At 42.3% G+C, this 23,996-nt stretch overlaps 1 protein-coding gene across 26 annotated transcripts in view; it reads left to right on the top strand.

Moving 5' to 3' along the window:
• ptprsa (protein tyrosine phosphatase receptor type Sa) overlaps positions 1–23,996 on the top strand; it is a 363,573-nt gene that overhangs the window by 209,694 nt on the left and 129,883 nt on the right. For all 26 annotated transcript variants that reach the window (XM_089133590.1, XM_089133584.1, XM_089133581.1 and 23 more), the window contains one exon: positions 9,758–9,926. In XM_089133590.1, the coding sequence (XP_088989716.1) occupies positions 9,845–9,926 (82 nt within the window). In that variant the 5' untranslated portion in view covers positions 9,758–9,844. The remainder of the gene's footprint in view (positions 1–9,757; positions 9,927–23,996) is intronic.

The following is a 23,996-nucleotide window of genomic DNA, read 5'->3' as shown; positions in this document are numbered from 1 at the left end:
GTTTCGGGTGTGTGCGCTCAGAACACCATATATCAGACGTTTGACTGATATGGCTTTAAATTAGAGCCCGACCGATAAAGGATTTTGAAGGCCAATACCGATACAAAATCCGATATTCCGATATATCGGCCGATATATATATATTTTTTATTAAATATTGTTGGATTTCACACACGTGTAATTGAAAAGCTAACTTTTCTGCACAAGATACGTTTGATACTTTTTCTCAATGTCTAAATGTTCACTCCTCGCAAGTATAACTTACATTTTACAATGCAGGGACTGTAACTAGAGATACGCTAGTTATAAATACAGTAATCATTACTTTATTTAGGCAGAAAAAGTTCATTGTGGTTTCCAAGCTCATTAATGTTAACGTTAGCGCTCTTCCACTGATGATAGTGGCGTTAGCTAGTCTAATGAGCCATAATTTAGCAATAGATGACATCATACTGCAAATTGTAAAACATACATTTTCAATATAACAGGCCAAGGAGAGATGATTGAAATGTGTTTTGTCTGTTTTTATTTTATTTTTTTAAATATTCATTTATCGGCCATCATAACTGCCGATACCGATATTTTCGAAAATGCTTAATATCGGCCTGGCTCTACTTTAAATTAATACGCTTTTATGATGACGATGAACTGCAATGTCACGTGAGTCGGGCCACGATCAGAACCAAATGTTTTAGTTTTTCGCTGAGTATCCGAGGCTCCGCCCTCTTCTGGAAAGGGGGAGGGGGAGCAGCAGCTCATTTGCATTTAAAGATACAGGCACGAAAACAACATGAGTTTCCTTCCATTCAAAAAATGGCCTTTTACAACATGGTATAGTAAATGTTTTGTGGGGTATTTTGAGCTAAAACTTCAGACACGCATTCAGACTTATATTTTATCAAAAGAGCTAAAGACATTTATATATCACACATTGATTTAAGCATACGCTCGGAACTGAAGAGAAAATGGTGGTGGATTTGTGAAAGGGCCTGATGTTGTTTTTTTTGCCATTGGCCTTTCTTTGTGTGCAATTCAAAATGGCAGCTTGGACACCAAAGAGAGACACACACGAACTCGAGCCACCTGGACTACACAGTCAAATCTGGCGCTGACATGAAAGCCAGATGTGTGTGTGCTCAAACTCTCGCACTTTACTGCGGCGGACACACACATAAGTGAGGAGTGTGTGTGTCCTTGATAATTGGACAGAATCAAGAGCCATTCAGAAGGGCCTCTGTTTAAAACGCTGCCTGTAGCATACGGAGGGAACGCTGCCATTACAAGGGACTCTTTAAGCGATATTACATTGGCTCGTAAATAGCAACGGCCATAGCATTGTTTTATGAGATCCCTCTGAGGTCTTTTGTCTTGAGTCTGGTTTTAAACCATCACATTTTTAGTGCGTGAATAATCAGCCGGCCCATTTTATTGGTGAAAAATCATCTTTTACTTCATTTTGGTTGGTGCGTAGTGACATTAATACTTAATTAGCATTTCACTTTCTCTGATCAGGAAATTTAAGGGGGAATTTTGCAAACATTAAAAACCCTGATCAGAAAATTTAAGGGGGAATTTTGCAAACACTAAAAACCCTGATCAGGAAATTTAAGGTGGAATTTTTTTAAACATTAAAAACCCTGATCAGGAAATTTAAGGTGGAATTTTTTTAAACATTAAAAACCCTGATCAGGAAATTTAAGGGGGAATTTTGCAAACACTAAGAACCATGATCAGGAAATTTAAGGGGGAATTTTGCAAACATTAAAAACCCTGATCAGGAAATTTAAGGGGGAATTTTGCAAACATTAAAAACCCTGATCAGAAAATTTAAGGGGGAATTTTGCAAACATTAAAAACCCTGATCAGGAAATTTAAGGTGGAATTTTGCAAACATTAAGGATTCTGAAAGTGCTGTATGGACAAATTTCCTCAGTTTGGATGGGGCACATTGAAGGTTTGGCGTTTTATTTCTTGCTAATTGCAAAATTGGTGAAAAATCATCTTTTACTTCATATTGGTTGGTGCGTAGTGACATTAATACTTAATTAGCATTTCACTTTCTCTTTACCTAATGTAGAATTGCGATAAGCATTTGTTAGCTTTCAATGCATGCGCGTGTTAATTGCCCATCATACTAACTTTCTTTGCGGGCATACTAACGTTTGTTGGCTTCGAATGCTTGTAGATTCCCTGTTGTTTCTTTTTAGTCAACATGAGAATTGCCGAAAAGCTGTAGTATGTTATATTTTGGGCTCTTTTAGGCTTTAGCCTCAAATGCACTTAAACGCTAATGCGCACGTTATCTTTGTGCTAAAGATATCTGGGTCCTTTTGAGTCAAATGTGACTAAAGAGGTTACAGGGAACATTGCAGACAAGTTGTAGTGTGACGTCTTTGTATCACGGCCGGTTGCGCCGCTATCAGCGGTTTGATCTCTATATTGAGGAACGCTCTCTGGGGCGCTTAATTGGGAGTTTTAATTGGACGTTCGCCATGGTTTCTTCCTTCCATTTCCCTCACACTGACTCACTGGGGACTCCAATCTGGCTTCCCCTTCTGATTATCCAGCTTTACAAATCACACATACACACACTATCGTCCTCCCAGTTGTTACACAGCTGCATCTGTTTCCTTTCTATGGGTGTTCACGGTGGTTTCTTCGTCGACGTGCCCTGCTACTAGAGTTTTGCATTCTTGCATCAATCTGCAAACTACTTCATGTACATGCACATAAACTCTGTCTCTCTGTCAGCACTTCCCGGGAGGATAAACAGCACTGCGGATTTCATAATCATCACTCACGTTAATGCGAACGCGTTTAATGCGGCACCGCAGCCGCCGGTTGTACTTGGACGCTCCAAGTGTTTACGACTCTTTGCGACGTTCATTTATAAGATGTTTTTATGTGCTAGAAGAGTACTTTAACACTCCTATTATTTCTGCAAGCATTTCCACGTTAGATCTTTCAATCTTTCTCTCTCTTTTCTTTTCTTGTCTGTTGCCGTATCTTTCCGTTTCAGTGCTGAATACAACGTATTAGCATTAATAATGCATGGAAACGTGCAGGATTGGGAAGCCAGCCAGTCATGAGCGCAACCCTGATTACATCTGACTGCTGGTGCTCTCCATTAAAAAGGAAAAACAATTGGCACTGCATATTGCATATTGGCACTGGCCGGAGGTAGAACTGAATCTGTAGGACCTGAGGACGCATAAATGCAAGAAAGATGCTCGACCGATTGTCAGTGGTTGCGATGCTGTTTTCTGAAGGCATCTCCTTGGCTCACAATCTGGATTATTTGCACGTTTAAAACACTAGCGTTAGTTTGGAGATTAGAAAACACATCGGTCAGCGAATGCATAAAAAACACAGTGGCATGACGCAAAAGTTTATCGTGCTGTTGTGTGTGTAGTGTTGTTCTCCAACAAGTTCCTTGCATTCTCCTCTCCGTACAGCTCAATAATTCATACACACTGGTCCTTGTGCATATTGCATGATGGTGCGGTCGAAATGCGCCTCTTTTCCCAGCCTTTGAGGTACTAGCCAAGGTGAGGAACATGAATCGAGAGCATTCAGTCCGAGGAACGCCTGTATTCTGTTGTGAATTACAGACTGCACCAAAACTATGGTCGCATTTATTAGCAATCCTAACTCGGTTTCTTTATCATGGGCCGAATATAGGCGGTCCATTAGGGCTGGGACAATATATCGATGCATCGCGATTCGTGGATCGATTCCATTTTTATCCAAATGCATCGCGAATCGATTCTGAGCTTAGTTTTTAACAGCAGACGGCGCTCTAGGCTAGTTTTTTAACAGCAAACGGCGCTGTAGACTGGTTTTTAACAGCAGAGGGCGGTCTATGCTAGTTTTTTAACAGCATATGGCGCTCTAGGCTAGTTTTTAACAGCATACGGCGCTTTATGCTAGTTTTTAACAGCAGAGGGAGCTCTCGGCTAGTTTTTAACAGCATACGGCGCTCTAGGCTAGTTTTTAACAGCATACGGCGCTTTATGCTAGTTTTTAACAGCAGAGGGCACTCTAGGCTAGTTTTTAACAGCAGACGGCGTTCTAGGCTAGTTTTTAACAGCAGACGGCACTCTAGGCTAGTTTTTAACAGTAAAGGGTGCTCTCGGCTAGTTTTTAACAGCATACGGCGCTCTAGGCTAGTTTTTAACAGCAGAGGGCACTCAAGGCTAGTTTTTAACAGCAGACGGCACTCAAGGCTAGTTTTTAACAGCAGACGGCACTCAAGGCTAGTTTTTAACAGCAGACGGCGCTCAAGGCTAGTTTTTAACAGCAGACGGCACTCAAGGCTAGTTTTTAACAGCAGACGGTGCTCTCGGCTAGTTTTTAACAGCAGACGGCGCTCTAGGCTAGTTTTTAACAGCAGACGGCACTCAAGGCTAGTTTTTAACAGCAGACGGCGCTCTAGGCTAGTTTTTAACAGCAGACGGCACTCAAGGCTAGTTTTTAACAGCAGACGGCACTCTATGCTAGTTTTTAACAGCAGACGGCACTCAAGGCTAGTTTTTAACAGCAGAGGGCGCTCTCGGCTAGTTTTTAACAGCAGAGGGCGCTCTCGGCTAGTTTTTAACAGCAGACGGCACTCAAGGCTAGTTTTTAACAGCAGACGGCGCTCTATGCTAGTTTTTAACAGCAGACGGCACTCAAGGCTAATTTTTAACAGCAGACGGCACTCTATGCTAGTTTTTAACAGCAGACGGCACTCAAGGCTAGTTTTTAACAGCAGAGGGCGCTCTCGGCTAGTTTTTAACAGCAGACGGCACTCAAGGCTAGTTTTTAACAGCAGACGGCGCTCTCGGCTAGTTTTTAACAGCAGACGGCACTCAAGGCTAGTTTTTAACAGCAGACGGCGTTCTAGGCTAGTTTTTAACAGCAGACGGCGCTCTCGGCTAGTTTTTAACAGCAGACGGCACTCTAGGCTAGTTTTTAACAGCAGACGGCGCTCTAGGCTAGTTTTTAACAGCAGACGGCGCTCTCGGCTAGTTTTTAACAGCAGACGGCGCTCTAGGCTAGTTTTTAACAGCAGACGGCGCTCTAGGCTAGTTTTTAACAGCAGACGGCGCTCTCGGCTAGTTTTTAACAGCAGACGGCGCTCTAGGCTAGTTTTTAACAGCAGACGGCACTCTAGGCTAGTTTTTAACAGCAGACGGCGCTCTAGGCTAGTTTTTAACAGCAGACGGCGCTCTCGGCTAGTTTTTAACAGCAGACGGCGCTCTAGGCTAGTTTTTAACAGCAGACGGCGCTCTCGGCTAGTTTTTAACAGCAGACGGCACTCTAGGCTAGTTTTTAACAGCAGACGGCGCTCTAGGCTAGTTTTTAACAGCAGACGGCGCTCTAGGCTAGTTTTTAACAGCAGACAGCGCTCTCGGCTAGTTTTTAACAGCAGACGGCGCTCTAGGCTAGTTTTTAACAGCAGACGGCGCTCTAGGCTGGTTTTTAACAGCAGGCGGCACTGTAGACTGGTTTTTAACAGCAGACGGCGCTCTAGGCTAGTTTTTAACAGCAGACGGCGCTCTAGGCTAGTTTTTAACAGCAGACGGCGCTCTCGGCTAGTTTTTAACAGCAGACGGCGCTCTCGGCTAGTTTTTAACAGCATACGGCGCTCTATGCTAGTTTTTAACAGCAGACGGCACTCAAGGCTAGTTTTTAACAGCAGACGGCGCTCTATGCTAGTTTTTAACAGCAGACGGCACTCAAGGCTAGTTTTTAACAGCAGACGGCACTCTATGCTAGTTTTTAACAGCAGACGGCACTCAAGGCTAGTTTTTAACAGCAGAGGGCGCTCTCGGCTAGTTTTTAACAGCAGACGGCACTCAAGGCTAGTTTTTAACAGCAGACGGCGCTCTCGGCTAGTTTTTAACAGCAGACGGCACTCAAGGCTAGTTTTTAACAGCAGACGGCGTTCTAGGCTAGTTTTTAACAGCAGACGGCGCTCTCGGCTAGTTTTTAACAGCAGACGGCACTCTAGGCTAGTTTTTAACAGCAGACGGCGCTCTAGGCTAGTTTTTAACAGCAGACGGCGCTCTCGGCTAGTTTTTAACAGCAGACGGCGCTCTAGGCTAGTTTTTAACAGCAGACGGCGCTCTAGGCTAGTTTTTAACAGCAGACGGCGCTCTCGGCTAGTTTTTAACAGCAGACGGCGCTCTAGGCTAGTTTTTAACAGCAGACGGCACTCTAGGCTAGTTTTTAACAGCAGACGGCGCTCTAGGCTAGTTTTTAACAGCAGACGGCGCTCTCGGCTAGTTTTTAACAGCAGACGGCGCTCTAGGCTAGTTTTTAACAGCAGACGGCGCTCTCGGCTAGTTTTTAACAGCAGACGGCACTCTAGGCTAGTTTTTAACAGCAGACGGCGCTCTAGGCTAGTTTTTAACAGCAGACGGCGCTCTAGGCTAGTTTTTAACAGCAGACAGCGCTCTCGGCTAGTTTTTAACAGCAGACGGCGCTCTAGGCTAGTTTTTAACAGCAGACGGCGCTCTAGGCTGGTTTTTAACAGCAGGCGGCACTGTAGACTGGTTTTTAACAGCAGACGGCGCTCTAGGCTAGTTTTTAACAGCAGACGGCGCTCTAGGCTAGTTTTTAACAGCAGACGGCGCTCTCGGCTAGTTTTTAACAGCAGACGGCGCTCTCGGCTAGTTTTTAACAGCATACGGCGCTCTATGCTAGTTTTTAACAGCAGAGGGAGCTCTTGGCTAGTTTTTAACAGCAGACGGCGCTCTTGGCTAGTTTTTAACAGCAGACGGCGCTCTCGGCTAGTTTTTAACAGCATACGGCGCTCTATGCTAGTTTTTAACAGCAGAGGGAGCTCTTGGCTAGTTTTTAACAGCAGAGGGCACTCTAGGCTAGTTTTTAACAGCAGACGGCGCTCTCGGCTAGTTTTTAACAGCAGACGGCGCTCTCGGCTAGTTTTTAACAGCAGACGGCGCTCTAGGCTAGTTTTTAACAGCAGACGGCGCTCTCGGCTAGTTTTTAACAGCAGACGGCGCTCTAGGCTGGTTTTTAACAGCAGGCGGCACTGTAGACTGGTTTTTAACAGCAGACGGCGCTCTAGGCTAGTTTTTAACAGCAGACGGCACTCTAGGCTAGTTTTTAACAGCAGACGGCGCTCTAGGCTAGTTTTTAACAGCAGAGGGAGCTCTTGGCTAGTTTTTAACAGCAGACGGCACTCTAGGCTAGTTTTTAACAGCAGACGGCACTCTAGGCTAGTTTTTAACAGCAGACGGCGCTCTAGGCTAGTTTTTAACAGCAGACGGCGCTCTCGGCTAGTTTTTAACAGCAGACGGCGCTCTAGGCTACTTTTTAACAGCAGACGGCGCTCTAGGCTAGTTTTTAACAGCAGACGGCGCTCTAGGCTAGTTTTTAACAGCAGACGGCGCTCTAGGCTAGTTTTTAACAGCAGACGGCGCTCTAGGCTAGTTTTTAACAGCAGACGGTGCTCTAGGCTAGTTTTTAACAGCAGACGGCGCTCTAGGCTAGTTTTTAACAGCAGACGGCGCTCTCGGCTAGTTTTTAACAGCAGACGGCGCTCTAGGCTAGTTCTTAACAGCAGACGGCGCTCTAGGCTAGTTTTTAACAGCAGACGGCGCTCTAGGTTAATTTTTAACAGCAGACGGCGCTCTAGGCTAGTTTTTAACAGCAGACAGCGCTCTAGGCTAGTTTTTAACAGCAGGCGGCACTCAAGGCTAGTTTTTAACAGCAGACGGCGCTCTAGGCTAGTTTTTAACAGCAGAGGGCGCTCTAGGCTAGTTTTTAACAGCAGGCGGCACTGTAGACTGGTTTTTAACAGCAGACGGCGCTCTAGGCTAGTTTTTAACAGCAGAGGAAGAGCGCTCGTGCATTCGTCTGAGTCTGGAAATGTACTCGCACCTCAGAATGCTTTTATGATGCGAAATTAATGTAAACAGTCCATTGCAAACACCCTTGTAATTCACTTCAACCTTTTCGGACTTTATAAATGATTATTCATAGAAGGTTCAAGTGGTGTGTGTGTAAGGCATTAGAAGCCAGCAGATTACGGCTGTTTCTAGATCATGCAGCGCCCTCTGCTGTTAAACACTAAACTCAGAATCGAATCGAAAAAAATTGGAATTGATCCAGAATCATTTCTCGATTCACGATGCATTGATTTATTGTCCCAGCCACGTTTCTTTTTAATGTCTTGTTGCATGGGAATGGGAGCTACTTTAGGAGTGGGACTTGGGCGGCCAGCGTAGGGGAGCCCGTAAATCAGCATGGACATATTCCTCCTCTTTGTCTGGGTATGCCATGCCTGCTTTGGCCCTCTGGTTGTGGCGCTGTAGAATCGAATCCCTCGACTGACGCTTTCAATTGTTTATGTGGGGCGGAATTTCAAGTGTCGCCATGCAGGTTGACAGGAAACCCCAAGCTGACAAGCCAGCTGTCACTAGGTCCTCACTCGCGCATTATGACTTCCAGCCTCTCTGGAAACTTAACACGCTGCACTAGAAGAGCACAAATAGTGGTGTGTGTGTGTGTGTGTGATGACTGTGTTATTGTGTTGAAGACACAAAGGACTTTTTATTAAAGTTTGAAGTGTCTCACGTGCCCTCTGGGGAAAAGAACAAGAGGGTCCTGTTGTGGTGCGTCATGTCGGCACCCACAGTCAATATCTTGGCTTTTGGTGAAATTTGACTTGTTGGGTTTCAGTGATGAAGCGTCTGGGACTTCCATTACATTTACAGTTATTACATTGTATACAAATATGCCTGATGCGATAATACTTCAAACAGTATTATTATAATTGTATCTTATACCATATTATATGAAATATTGTCTATATTTTTATTATGAATGCACTCTGTGTCTGTATCATGTCCAAATTGGTTTCTTATTAATTGTTTATTTATTTTATTTTATTTATCTTTACGTATTGGTTGATATTATTTAACACACTTGTTAATTTACCTTATTTTTTTTTCATTTTAAATGACTTTTTCCACAATCTGACACTCGCTATGTAAAAAAGTAGTTTTTCAATTTAATTTACTTTTAGCATTTATTGGTTGTGTTGGCTATTATTTCTAGTTAATTTTTTTAGACATTTAATTTTGGCCGTTTGCCGGTTCGTTTAGTAGCTCCTCGACTCCACCAGAACCCGAAGGGCACAAATTAAAAAAAACTGCCAGCTTGGACTCCGACTTGTTTGAACACCCTTATTGAGTCACACAGGCCTGGAGGTTCGTCTACTGAAGACAGTCACTCTTTAGAGTCTCATGTCAACATCTCTTTCATTCTCGACGTGAGCGAGTGCTTCCGAAAGCAACTACACGTGTTTGCGCGTCTCTTGCCATCTTGCCATCTGATGTTCTTGCCATCTTTAATTAAATGGTGTACAAGCACATTTGCCGGGTTTCCACCCCGTCTGTGTGAGAGACACAGCAACCCGCAAGATGACTCCCGAGGCAAAGAGAGAGTGGTGACAAGGGGATTAATCGCAATTTGGCTAAAACAAAGAGACGCCGTCTGAAATATTGATGAGTGGCTTGGTAATTACAAGATTGGTGGATAAGTAAATAATGACGAGATCCAGTGATAAAGCCTGACTAATTATGAGTTGTGTAAAACTGAAATTGGGAGTCTTTGGGTAAAGCTTGTGAATGAACTTTTGATGGTTGACTGGTGAAACTATGTTAACACATTGGTGTTTGTCTCGCTGTCTGTCTGACCGTGAATGCCAATACTCATCAGGAATCTTCTGTTTTGTCTCCTCCAGAGTGCCAAACGTCCAGTGTGCTGACCCCTCGTCTCCAGCCTGTGGGGCCGCGGCTCTCCAGCAAGGTCATAGGTCATCTGTGACACGATGCCAGCCGGCCACCTGCCCATCCTGCTCTCCCTGAGCGCCCTGCTGCTGTCTCCGCTGCTCACCGGCTCCTTGGCCTTATGTAAGCGAACTAAGATGAACTTGAGCTTAAAAGTCAAGTCTCAGTGGTCTTAAATGTCTATAAGTTAATATAGTTCCATTTTTGACAGACATTTTGCATCAAATTAGTACCATTACATAGCCATACATAGCCACTATTGGCAGATCCAGTGGTTGAGGGCGATCATTTTGGGTCAACAATGACGTAGAACCATTGTAGGCTCACTATTGGCAGATCCAGTGGTTCAGGGCGACCATTTTGGGTCAACAATGACGTAGAACCATTGTAGGCTCACTATTGGCAGATCCAGTGGTTCAGGGCGACCATTTTGGGTCAACAATGACGTAGAACCATTGTAGGCTCACTATTGGCAGATCCAGTGGTTCAGGGCGACCATTTTGGGTCAACAACGACGTAGGACCATTGTAAGCCCACTATTGGCAGATCCAGTGGTTCAGGGCGACCATTTTGGGTCAACAACGACGTAGGACCATTGTAAGCCCACTATTGGCAGATCCAGTGGTTCAGGGCGACCATTTTGGGTCAACAACGACGTAGGACCATTGTAGGCCCACTATTGGCAGATCCAGTGGTTCAGGGCGACCATTTTGGGTCAACAATGACGTAGAACCATTGTAGGCTCACTATTGGCAGATCCAGTGGTTCAGGGCGACCATTTTGGGTCAACAACGACGTAGGACCATTGTAGGCCCACTATTGGCAGATCCAGTGGTTCAGGGCGACCATTTTGGGTCAACAATGACGTAGAACCATTGTAGGCTCACTATTGGCAGATCCAGTGGTTCAGGGCGACCATTTTGGGTCAACAACGACGTAGGACCATTGTAAGCCCACTATTGGCAGATCCAGTGGTTCAGGGCGACCATTTTGGGTCAACAACGACGTAGGACCATTGTAAGCCCACTATTGGCAGATCCAGTGGTTCAGGGCGACCATTTTGGGTCAACAACGACGTAGGACCATTGTAGGCCCACTATTGGCAGATCCAGTGGTTCAGGGCGACCATTTTGGGTCAACAATGACGTAGAACCATTGTAGGCTCACTATTGGCAGATCCAGTGGTTCAGGGCGACCATTTTGGGTCAACAACGACGTAGGACCATTGTAGGCCCACTATTGGCAGATCCAGTGGTTCAGGGCGACCATTTTGGGTCAACAATGACGTAGAACCATTGTAGGCTCACTATTGGCAGATCCAGTGGTTCAGGGCGACCATTTTGGGTCAACAACGACGTAGGACCATTGTAAGCCCACTATTGGCAGATCCAGTGGTTCAGGGCGACCATTTTGGGTCAACAACGACGTAGGACCATTGTAAGCCCACTATTGGCAGATCCAGTGGTTCAGGGCGACCATTTTGGGTCAACAATGACGTAGAACCATTGTAGGCTCACTATTGGCAGATCCAGTGGTTCAGGGCGACCATTTTGGGTCAACAACGACGTAGGACCATTGTAAGCCCACTATTGGCAGATCCAGTGGTTCAGGGCGACCATTTTGGGTCAACATTGACGTAGAACCATTGTAGGCCCACTATTGGCAGATCCAGTGGTTCAGGGCGACCATTTTGGGTCAACAACGACGTATAACCATTGTAAGCCCACTATTGGCAGATCCAGTGGTTCAGGGCGACCATTTTGGGTCAACAATGATGTAGAGCCATTGTAGGCTCACTATTGGCAGATCCAGTGGTTCAGGGCGACCATTTTGGGTCAACAACGACGTAGGACCATTGTAAGCCCACTATTGGCAGATCCAGTGGTTCAGGGTGACCATTTTGGGTCAACAACGACGTATAACCATTGTAGGCCTACTATTGGCAGATCCAGTGGTTCAGGGCGACCATTTTGGGTCAACAATGACGTAGAACCATTGTAGGCTCACTATTGGCAGATCCAGTGGTTCAGGGCGACCATTTTGGGTCAACAACGACGTAGGACCATTGTAAGCCCACTATTGGCAGATCCAGTGGTTCAGGGTGACCATTTTGGGTCAACAACGACGTATAACCATTGTAGGCCTACTATTGGCAGATCCAGTGGTTCAGGGCGACCATTTTGGGTCAACAACGACGTAGGACCATTGTAAGCCCACTATTGGCAGATCCAGTGGTTCAGGGTGACCATTTTGGGTCAACAACGACGTATAACCATTGTAGGCCTACTATTGGCAGATCCAGTGGTTCAGGGCGACCATTTTGGGTCAACAATGACGTAGAACCATTGTAGGCTCACTATTGGCAGATCCAGTGGTTCAGGGCGACCATTTTGGGTCAACAACGACGTAGGACCATTGTAAGCCCACTATTGGCAGATCCAGTGGTTCAGGGCGACCATTTTTGGTCAACAATGACATATAACCATTGTAGGCTCACTATTGGCAGATCCAGTGGTTCAGGGTGACCATTTTGGGTCAACAACGACGTAGGACCATTGTAAGCCCACTATTGGCAGATCCAGTGGTTCAGGGCGACCATTTTGGGTCAACAATGACATATAACCATTGTAGGCTCACTATTGGCAGATCCAGTGGTTCAGGGTGACCATTTTGGGTCAACAACGACGTAGGACCATTGTAAGCCCACTATTGGCAGATCCAGTGGTTCAGGGCGACCATTTTGGGTCAACAACGACGTAGGACCATTGTAAGCCCACTATTGGCAGATCCAGTGGTTCAGGGCGACCATTTTGGGTCAACAACGACGTAGGACCATTGTAAGCCCACTATTGGCAGATCCAGTGGTTCAGGGCGACCATTTTGGGTCAACATTGACGTAGAACCATTGTAGGCCCACTATTGGCAGATCCAGTGGTTCAGGGCGACCATTTTGGGTCAACAACGACGTATAACCATTGTAAGCCCACTATTGGCAGATCCAGTGGTTCAGGGCGACCATTTTGGGTCAACAATGACGTAGAGCCATTGTAGGCTCACTATTGGCAGATCCAGTGGTTCAGGGCGACCATTTTGGGTCAACAACGACGTAGGACCATTGTAAGCCCACTATTGGCAGATCCAGTGGTTCAGGGTGACCATTTTGGGTCAACAACGACGTATAACCATTGTAGGCCTACTATTGGCAGATCCAGTGGTTCAGGGCGACCATTTTGGGTCAACAATGACGTAGAACCATTGTAGGCTCACTATTGGCAGATCCAGTGGTTCAGGGCGACCATTTTGGGTCAACAACGACGTAGGACCATTGTAAGCCCACTATTGGCAGATCCAGTGGTTCAGGGTGACCATTTTGGGTCAACAACGACGTATAACCATTGTAGGCCTACTATTGGCAGATCCAGTGGTTCAGGGCGACCATTTTGGGTCAACAACGACGTAGGACCATTGTAAGCCCACTATTGGCAGATCCAGTGGTTCAGGGTGACCATTTTGGGTCAACAACGACGTATAACCATTGTAGGCCTACTATTGGCAGATCCAGTGGTTCAGGGCGACCATTTTGGGTCAACAATGACGTAGAACCATTGTAGGCTCACTATTGGCAGATCCAGTGGTTCAGGGCGACCATTTTGGGTCAACAACGACGTAGGACCATTGTAAGCCCACTATTGGCAGATCCAGTGGTTCAGGGCGACCATTTTTGGTCAACAATGACATATAACCATTGTAGGCCTACTATTGGCAGATCCAGTGGTTCAGGGTGACCATTTTGGGTCAACAACGACGTATAACCATTGTAGGCCTACTATTGGCAGATCCAGTGGTTCAGAGCGACCATTTTGGGTCAACAATGACGTAGAACCATTGTAGGCCTACTATTGGCAGATCCAGTGGTTCAGGGCGACCATTTTGGGTCAACAATGACGTAGAACCATTGTAGGCCCACTATTGGCAAATCCATTGGTTCAGGGTGACCATTTTGGGTCAACTATGACTAGTTGACTTGCCATCAAAATAAGACTAAGAAATGAGGCTATTTTTGCATTCATATACTTGCATTAAGTTCACGGCCTTATGTTTATGACTTTTGTAGGGTTAAAACTAAACTTAAGCTTTAACTTAACATTACGAATGGGTAACCATGATCAACTGGTTAACTAGCTGCCCAATAACCCGCTAGTTGATCAGGAAATTTTGGCAAAAAAAACCCCCAAAACCAAGCTAATTATATAGGACCTCCTCAAAAGTTGTTCAGACGACCCACCGAATCGTTTATTTAAAAAGTGTATAATTTTAGTGTACAATCACAGTTTCAAGGTTGTTTCATAATCATCAGAAGAATAAAAGAGGAACCGCTGTGTGGGTTTAAGGATCTCTCCGTTCACGTAGAGACGTGAAGCGCGAGATCACTGTTTATCGGATTATTTCGACTCTTTTCCCGTGTATATCTCTTCATCAGACGGATCGGGGCCTGCTCTGTCTTTTAATTTCCAAAGCTCGAAGTCAGGATTTGTTCTGCACTATTTCTCCCCTAAGATGGGTTTAGAGACGCATTAGGGAAACAAAACAAAGAGTCAAGTGAAGTAAAGAGGGGCGAGTGCGGGATGAAAGCGGAGGTAAAGCCTCCACCTACTGCTTTCAAGCCTAAAATAGGTGTAATTCAAGCGCCGCCTGAGAGATAACATGAGAATGGGCCGCTGTCAGATAGTCTTTGTGTGTCCGACATTGTTCTGTTCTCCTATTTGTTGGTTTTGTAGGGTGGCCCTGAAGAGAAGGCAACATACATCTGATGCCTTCACTTTAATGCAATGAGGGTGAGAACTATTACAAGTCGGCAGGCTGCTTGTACGTGTGAGATTATTCTGGATTCAGATTCACATTTCAAAGGAGACGTTTACTTCAGATGCGTTTCTGCATTCAATCCTTTCTGCAATCTCTATCCTTTCATTCTTAACCAATGTCCAGTTGGAAAACGAAAGCGTTTGAGCAACTGAACACACAACTCCAATCCATAATGCTCAACGAATTGTCAACGGCCGCTTCGGCCAGGTAGTGTTTATAGCATAAGGGGGCGGAGCTTTAAATTCTAGAGAGCCTTTGATTAGACAGAAGATGTGATGATTAGGGCTGTCAATCTTCCTCTACAATACTATTCAAATTCGATTCCTTATTTTATTTAAGATTCGAAAAATATTCAAATAATAAATGCAAAAATTTATCCTATTATTAATGTTTACGACATTACACACGGTTATGGATTGCCAATGCCACTTTAGCATGTGGTTGTTGTTATACGTTCGTTCCACTAGAGGGACATCTAATACACATTTTATTCGTGCTGAATATGGTTGAAGCGCTTCCGATGGTTTTCGGCTGATATTTCCGCGAAAACACCACCAAAAATTCGGACACTTATATCATTCTTTTCAGTTCGACTAGACAGTTCCAACAAGCTCGATGCGCACGGAGTCCGTTGAGATATTTGCGTTTTTTGCTTCACAGGCCCTTTGGGGGCCGCTTAAACATTTAGGCTACCATTTTTGACAGTTGTTATGATGATACACCGTGGATAACGTGCACACTTGTGTTTCGATTCAAAATTTTTATTGTTCATCAGACGAAACAATTTCATTTTCACATGCGTGTAAGCCAAGGCGGCGAAAAAGGCAAGATTGCATATAAAATAAAATTTAAAAATATACATAAAAAATCAATATTCGAACAGTAACTTCAGCATTCAAATAGTATTGATTTTTATGATATTCGAATTTTATTCGAATTTCGGAATTCGTTCCAACAGGCCTAGCGATGATGTTATTAAAACCCGTGATCCATTTTAGTGGAAGAGACTAAAGGCCTGTTCACACTGGGACGAATTTCGCGCGTGATATTCGCCGACGTTTAACGCCTCGTGACTAAACAAAGGGCGCCAATGTGAGTGTGCACACCGACGCGGAAAACGGTTTTCTTTTTAGTTTAGGAAAAACTTTTTTTAGTTTGATGTGGCGCATCAAAAACTATCCGACCAACGAGATTGACGCTTTTGCTCACATGTTTGGAGCGTCTGAAGTTACAGTAAAACACAACTTGGGGGCGCTCAAACACAAAACGGTCTTGCCGAGCACACATGCGTAACGGCGAAGAAGATCTACGCCAAGTAGCGTCGCCGTCTACCAAATAAGACGAGGAAGATGCGAGGCAAGATGAATGTAGAGCTGCTGGTGTCGGAACATGAAATATACGACAAACGCAACAGCGACTACAAAAATCATGATAAAAGAGAACAGTTATGGAGTGGTATTGCAGAGCAAATGGGCGCCATCTAATGTCAGGGAATGGATTTGCATGTTCACTCGACTCATCGTCAGCGAAAATCGCTTGGGTGTGAAAAACGCTAGCGAATAACGTGCGCCAATATTCGTCCCGGTGTGTACGGCCCTTAAATTTTGAATGCTTATATTTCCTAAATGTAAATTTTACACAGCAGGTTATTCATAACCTTAAGGCTAACATATTCATACTAAAAGCTAAAAAACTTAAAGTTGGATTTCAAGAGGGCTTTAATAGTGAATATTCAGAAGAATGTGTCGACAGTTTGAGACATTATTGAGATCCGTTCATTAGCCTCCATTTGTCGTCCGTTTATGCTCAGGGTAGTACTATGCAATGCCTTTCTTTTTATAATCGTAGGGGATGTAATCACTCACTATCAGTCTTTGTTTTTTAATGGTGACACCCTCAAAATTGCTCCTGGTGTTTGTCTTGAGTCTGTGTGTGGGTCGCTGTGATTCAGATGTTTACTAGGCAGTGCACATGGTCCCAGAGCACTAATCACTCCATCCCCCCTCAAAACCCCCCAGCCACCCAAGCCCTCGGCACGGCGCCGTCTGATTGGCTGCGATGCCGTCTGCCGTGCTCTCACAGGCTCTGATCGCTAATTACTGTCTTGACAGGTTGTCGTGCGGCACAGCCGGCTGAACGGGGGACATTTTGTTGTTGTTCTCTTGTCATTTTCAGTGTTGGAGAAGCTTGTGAAGTTTATTGCAAATTGAAAGTTGGTATGCTATTTTGGAAAAGACGTTAGCACTTACATGTTTAAGTTACAATTAAAATTACTGATTCATTTAAATGAACTGTTTTAGCTATTCACCATTAGACCCTTCTAATGCTTCGTACGAAAGTTTAACGGCCAAGCTACTTATTTTGGTAACGAGTTGGCACTTAAATGTTAAAATTTAAGAGTTAGCGACATTTTCACAAAGTTACAAAAATAGGACGTTTTTTTTAACCAATTCAATTACATGAACTATTTTTGTGATTCACTATTAATAAAACTAATTGGATTTCTTAATGAGAGTTTAGGATAGCAGTTTTGATTGTTGGATCAGCTAGCATGATGCTAAAGCAACGTGACTTAAAAACAGCGTAGCGTGTTTTTTATGATACACCACTTCTAATTGGGAATACATCGTGTGTATATGTACGCTGAAAAAACTAGCAGAAATTGCTAGTAAAAATAGCAATCAAATTAAACTGAAATTTGAATTTGCGACGTTTTACAGCGTAGTTAAGCTAGTAGCTCTTGTTAATATCTCATTTCACTCATGCATCAATTACGGAAACTGACATTGAATCAACGTGAAAACGACGTCTCTCATGACATCGAAACAACGTTGATTTTGCTCATCGAAATAACGTTGAACCAACGTCATTCTTCAAAGCTAAATGAAAATCGAAAATTGGTTTGCTTTCATAACGTTGAAACAACGTTGATTTCAAGTTGATTTTCCGTTAGTTTTGAAAGAATGACGCGTCTGACGTTGGTTCAACGTTAATTCGATGAGCAAAACAATGTCAGATCAACGTTGTTTTCGATGTCATGTTTCTACGTTGATTCAGTGTCAGTTTGCTATCTGGGTAGTCGCACCCAACACTGATATATTAATCAATTTCTTTACTGTTTTTCTTTATTTCACTCATGTATCAATTACGAACGTAAATTTGGTTTGCGTATTGGCGTTAAATGATTGTCGTTCCCATAAGCCGCTGTTTAAGCCGCATGCAGGTGGACCGTGTGGGGTTTTTTTTCGTTCAGCTGAACCACACGCACACAGGCTTTTATTTCGACACAGACACAAAGCGGGTGTGTGTGTCACCTCTGCGAGAGGTTGCCAACTGCATGATGTCATCCTCACCGCCTCCCTCGCGCTCGCTCTTGTGCTCATAAATCAACATGTGGAGGAGACGTTTTTAATCAAAAAGAAAAAAGGGCTGTGAATAAATCTGGCCTGTGGTAATAAAGCTGGGGGCTTGTTTGTGTGTGTGTGTGTGTGCAGAAAGTCCAGTGGCTTTACAATTACACAATTAGCTTATGAGTACACACACGCACACACACCTCACTGTATAAGAAACAGTTTTTCTTCAGTGTGTCCAGCTTCTGATTGGTGTATATCAGCATTACATCGAGCCGCTCATCAGTCCGTATCCTTCACTGTGGGCCGAGGCGTCAGACGGGGGTCCGCTTTCCCACAATCCCCCACTCCAGCTCTAAAAACAGTCGGATCGGCCTGGGTGTGCCTCCATCTGACCACACAACCCCCAATCTGAACCTCTCACCCCTGAAAACCTCCAGCGTCTGAAATACCCGAGTCGAAACTGAACACCACAGTCTGCACAACGCTGCCGTCCCGCTCACACACACACAATCACAGGCTCGGGTTATTCCTCCGTTTACAGTTACTATCATGTGTATATGTGACCAGTGTCGGGGAGTAGTTAACTACAAGTAGCGACACTATTAACTTAACTACGTTTTTCAGTAGCTTGGCAGTAGCTCAGTTGCTTTTTAAACAGTGTAGCTTTTCCAGTAGCTAACTACTTTTTGCAGCAAGTAGCGGTGTAGCGCGAGCAAAAGTGCATTGCGTTTGTAAGTTTCGAGACCGTGCGAATCAGCGCGATCTTCTTGTTGGATTACAAACTCATTTTTTTGCCATTACCGCCACCTGTTGTTTAATCACGCTTCTTGCGGCTAACGGTTCACTGACGTACAGAAGTGGGTTGACACACCCCATATTATGATTATCCATGATGGAGCAAAGACGCGACGGCAGATTTGGAGGATGGAGAAACAACTAACGTTAATTACCCATGGCCTTATTTGTCGTAGTTCGATCGGTATTTTTTGAGAAAATGTTCTGAATGCAATTTACATTGGATGTATATTTTGTTCTTGCAATGTTGTTGGCTATTTGTTGCAGTTTTGCACTTTTTGACAAACAGTCGGAGATATTTGAGTGTTGTGTGTAATAAAACAATACTCTATGAAATCATAATTGTATTGCATTGATTTAAACAGTAAATATTTGAATTAAAACATTCATCAGACACTTATAATATATCATTTATAACATGTTATAATAATATAGTATGTAATATAATACTGTATGTTGTTCAAAAAGCAAAAGTAGTTTCAATGTAGCTAGCTACTTTTTGATAGCAACTTGTCTACTTTTCCAAAAGGGTAGCTTGACTGTAGTTTAACTACTTTAATGTACGAGCTTGTCAAACTACAGTTTCAGAGTAGCTGAATGTGACCACAAAACCAGTTTTTTATATAAAACTAAATGTAAAAGGGCTAAATAATCAAGCTTTCCATTGATAGGACAGCATTTGGTCGAGATGCAACTAAAAAAAATCGAAACATTGAGAAAATCCCCTTTAAAGTTGTGCGTTTATGTGCAAGATTGTGCCGCATCCACTCACAGAAATACATTTTTAATATATTTACGGTAGGAATTTTTCTAAATATCTTCATGGAACATGATCTTTATTCAATATTAAGTGATTTTTGCTATATAAGAAAAAGTATAATTTTGATGTATTGTTGGCTATCGCCTCAAATATACCAGTGCGACTCATGACTGGTTTTGTGGTCACATGTTAGAGATCCCGCCACTTATTTGTTGTGGTTCCTCAGAGCGATGCTCGCTACGTGGTGATGTTTCGGGAAACGGCGTGTAGCGTTTAGCAATCTCCTTAAGTGTCCGCATGCAGTCTGCGCCCTTGCCAGATCCCCTCCGCTTTGATTGACTCGGGCAGAAAGTGACGAGAGCGATTTCAATAATTTATTTTTCCTTTGAAGCTTCCAAGTGAGAGTTTTCAGTTCCCCGAGGGAAAGAACCCCCCTTCGCCTTGTCTCTTTAAAGTTATCAGCTAAAAGGCCCTGAATGTCCCTCATTACCTGGCTTGTGCAGTGAACAGGTTTAACCTCCCAACGCCGCTCCGTCGCTAAAGCAAATCTCTGATTTTCACCACTCAAATTTCAGGTTAGTTGTTAAAGGGAAAATAAATCCCGGCGTCGTTTACTCGTTCTTTCGTAGATCCCCAAAGTAGACGTTTCGACGAATGTTCGTGCTGCTCTTTTCCAAGAATTGTGCGTAGGCCATATCAAGCTCAAGAAACAACAAAAAAAGCACAGGAAACGTTGTGTTTAGAGCCGAGCGATTAATCGTTAAAAGATCGCAAACTCGCATTACGAAATGATAATGATTTGTCCATTAAACCTTTGACAGAACCTCACCAGAACATGAACATACAAATGACGCTTGTATCAATTACATTGTTACACCACTAGGTGGCGACAACTGCCTTAAAATTTATGTAATAGAATCATTCATTCGAGATTTGTTCAAAAACACTGATTCGTCTAGTAATTAAAGTCGGCCCGTAGTTAATCATGTTAAACGTTTTTTTATCGTAAACGTAAAATATTGAACGTAACTCGACACCCTTTCCTTATTTAGTATGCACGGTTGTATTCATATGCTAATTAGCCCCGCCTCCACTCACTCAATTTTTTTTTTTTTTTTAAATGTCATTTTGGTGCTTATAGATGAGTTTTAAAGGGTCAACTATTGACTACAGGGGGACTTTAAGTGTTTATTAGATTGTGTTGACATTGTTGTATGTATAGCGAGGTTAAACACCTATTTGCAGCCAAGGCTGGACAATAAAGTAGAACTAAAACTAAATACGTTGACACGTGCAACGTTATTAGCCTCGGCAAATTATTGTAATAATTTAATACGCTGGTGCTCTAAGTTGGACGCTAATTTGTCAAAAGTATGCAAGAGTACAATTGAGATACCAGATTTTCGAAGTAAAGCACTTTAATTTCTGTCCATTTCTCATCGCATGACTTCTGTCGTTTGGACTATTCATGCTTAGGGATGGGCAACGATTAATCGCGATTAATCGCATCCAAAATAAAAGTTTGTGTTTACGTAATATATGTTTGTGTAGTGTGTATAATTAATTTGTATATATAAATATCCACACATGCATGTATATGTATAAGAAATATGTGCATGTATATATTTTATATATATATTTATTCACAATTAATATTATATATAAATTAGGGCTGTGCAAAAATTAATTGCGATTAATCGCATCCAAAATAAAAGTCTCTGTTTACATGATATATTTGTGTGTGCTTTATATAATTATTTTGTATAAATAAATACCTATGCATGCATGTATATATTTAAGAATTATTTGCGCTTAAATTCTGTGTATATATAAAAATACATAATCTATATTATATAAATATAAATATTTTATATATTAATAACACATTTTTCTTAAATATATACATGCATGTGTGTGTATTTATATTTATATATATGAAATAATTATATACAGCACACACAAATATATTATGTAAACACAGACTTTTATTTTGGATGCGATTAATCGCAATTAGTTTTTGCACAGCCCTAATATATTAATAACACATTTTTCTTAAATATATACATGCATGTGTGGGTATTTATATATACAAATTAATTATACACACTACACACACATATATTATGTAAACACAGACTTTTATTTTGGATGCGATTAATCGCAATTAATTTTTGCACAGCCCTAATATATTAATAACACATTTTTCTTAAATATATACATGCATGTGTGTGTATTTATATATACAAAATAATTATATGCAGCACACCCAAAATATTATGTAAACACAGACTTTTATTTTGGATGCGATTAATCGCAATTAATTTTTGCACAGCCCTAATATATTAATAACACATTTTTCTTAAATATATACATGCATGTGTGTGTATTTATATATATATAAAATAATTATACACAGCACACACAAATATATTATATAAACACAGACTTTTATTTTGGATGCGATTAATCGCAATTAATTTTTGCACAGCCCTAATATATTAATAACACATTTTTCTTAAATATATACATGCATGTGTGGATATTTATATATACAAATTAATTATACACACTACACACACATATATTATGTAAACACAAACTTTTATTTTGGATTAATCGCGATTAATCGTTGCCCATCCCTATTGTACAGCACTTTGGTGCAACTCTGTTGCTTTATAAATGTGCTTTAGAAATACATTTTGACTCGACTTGACTTATTATTGTAACTTTTTGGTTATATTTCAGAGCTGGAATATTTCAGAATGGAAAAGAGTGGCTTGAACATCCGTCAAAATATCTTCTTTTATGTTCCACAGTAGACATGAGTGTGTGTGTCAGCTTAAACCCCTCCAGTAGACGAGTGGACCAGCAGATGGCGCCTCGTGGGTCGTGTCACCTGCGCACACACACAGCAGCTCAGATTAATCATCAGGCAGTTTAGCAGGCTCGGATTTGCTGAATGTCAAAAATGATTATTGCATGTCACCTTTGTGATCCAGCATGAGCGACTGAGCCCTCTAGCAGAGTCCCATCACAGTCAATACACTGAAAGACTTTCTTTGTGGCTCCACGATCAAATTCAGTGTGTGTGTGTGTTTGTTCCAGAAGTAAACAGTTCAGTTACAAGTACTGGGGTGAAAAATTGATGATTTTGTTTGTGTTTTTGATCAAACCCCAGACGTTTTAGTTTGTTTATTGTTCTCATTTGCATAATTGATGTCACGGCTACAATTAAAAGCGGTCAGCCGTTGAATTCAAGCCTGACTGACATGATAATGTTGTTTGTGGCGCTTTATTCAGCAGTGATTGTGTTTTAGCGGCCTTTCACATCTGTCCTTTATAGTTTTATCGTGATCTCCGACGTTTGTGATGTGAGATGGAGATTCCCACAGTCCACCGCGAGGACTTTAACCCTCGAGCGATCGCAGATTGCTGCGATTTCCTCCTCGTCTCAGTTGCAAAATCGGCCTTATTGTTAAAGTTAATTTCCTAAAGCTCTCGGTAGACTTTGACTTCCTCACCCCACACCTGCTAAAGATTTCCTCATCCAGACGTGTGCAGGAGAAACGGCTCATTGGGATCGGCTGTGAGCATCGTAATCGGCGGTAATTGTAGTACTATGACTGGAGAATTGTGGGAAGAGGACAAGCACAGCGAGACCAAACAACCCACTTCCTGTTGTTCGCTTCTATAGAGTATCATCTACTCTTTATCTCTCCTTTAAATCAAAAATCAAAGTAGACACGAGTCAATGTTTGACATAAGAGATGAAATCATAATAATGAGAAGAAAAAGTACACCACTAAATCTCATTCAATAATTGAGAGGTTTAACCCTTATGCTGCATTAGGGACATTTTTGGTCTTTTGCAGTTTAATTTCTTTGACCATTTTGGCTGTTTTAATGCAAATGGTATGAAATTTGGCAAAATTGTGACTTTTTGGATACATGTAAAAAATGTGATACCATTTTGCAAAATATGTATAACACACACTGTGTAGATCAAATAGTAACACTCAGCACCATAAAGACCAAAAATGGCCCATTGAAACCCATTAAAACGTTGTTTAAATCAGTAATACATGAAACATGATTTTTGCACAAACATCCTTTCATTTTGAAGCAAAAGCATTATATTTGCATTATATAGTGTATTCCACCAGATGACGTCACTACATATTTATTCCCTATGGGTGGAAATGCACCTTATTTTAGGCAATAGGCAATGTTTAATAGGTGGCCATTTTTGGTCTCTAACGCGCTAAGTGGGATTTTTTGCAAAGTGGGACTGTGATAATCCAAATCTAAAGTTTTCTCTTTGCATTTAGTTTATTGAAAATAATTGAATTTTTGTGTTTTTTCCTCTTATACAAATCGATGGTTTCGCAAACAAAACTGGTAATTAAAGGGTTAAAATCCTGA

Source organism: Pimephales promelas, chromosome 2 (genome assembly GCF_988280905.1).
Source record: "Pimephales promelas chromosome 2, fPimPro1.hap1.1, whole genome shotgun sequence".
Lineage (NCBI taxonomy): Eukaryota > Metazoa > Chordata > Actinopteri > Cypriniformes > Leuciscidae > Pimephales > Pimephales promelas.
This window is presented reverse-complemented; position numbering and strand designations above follow the sequence as displayed.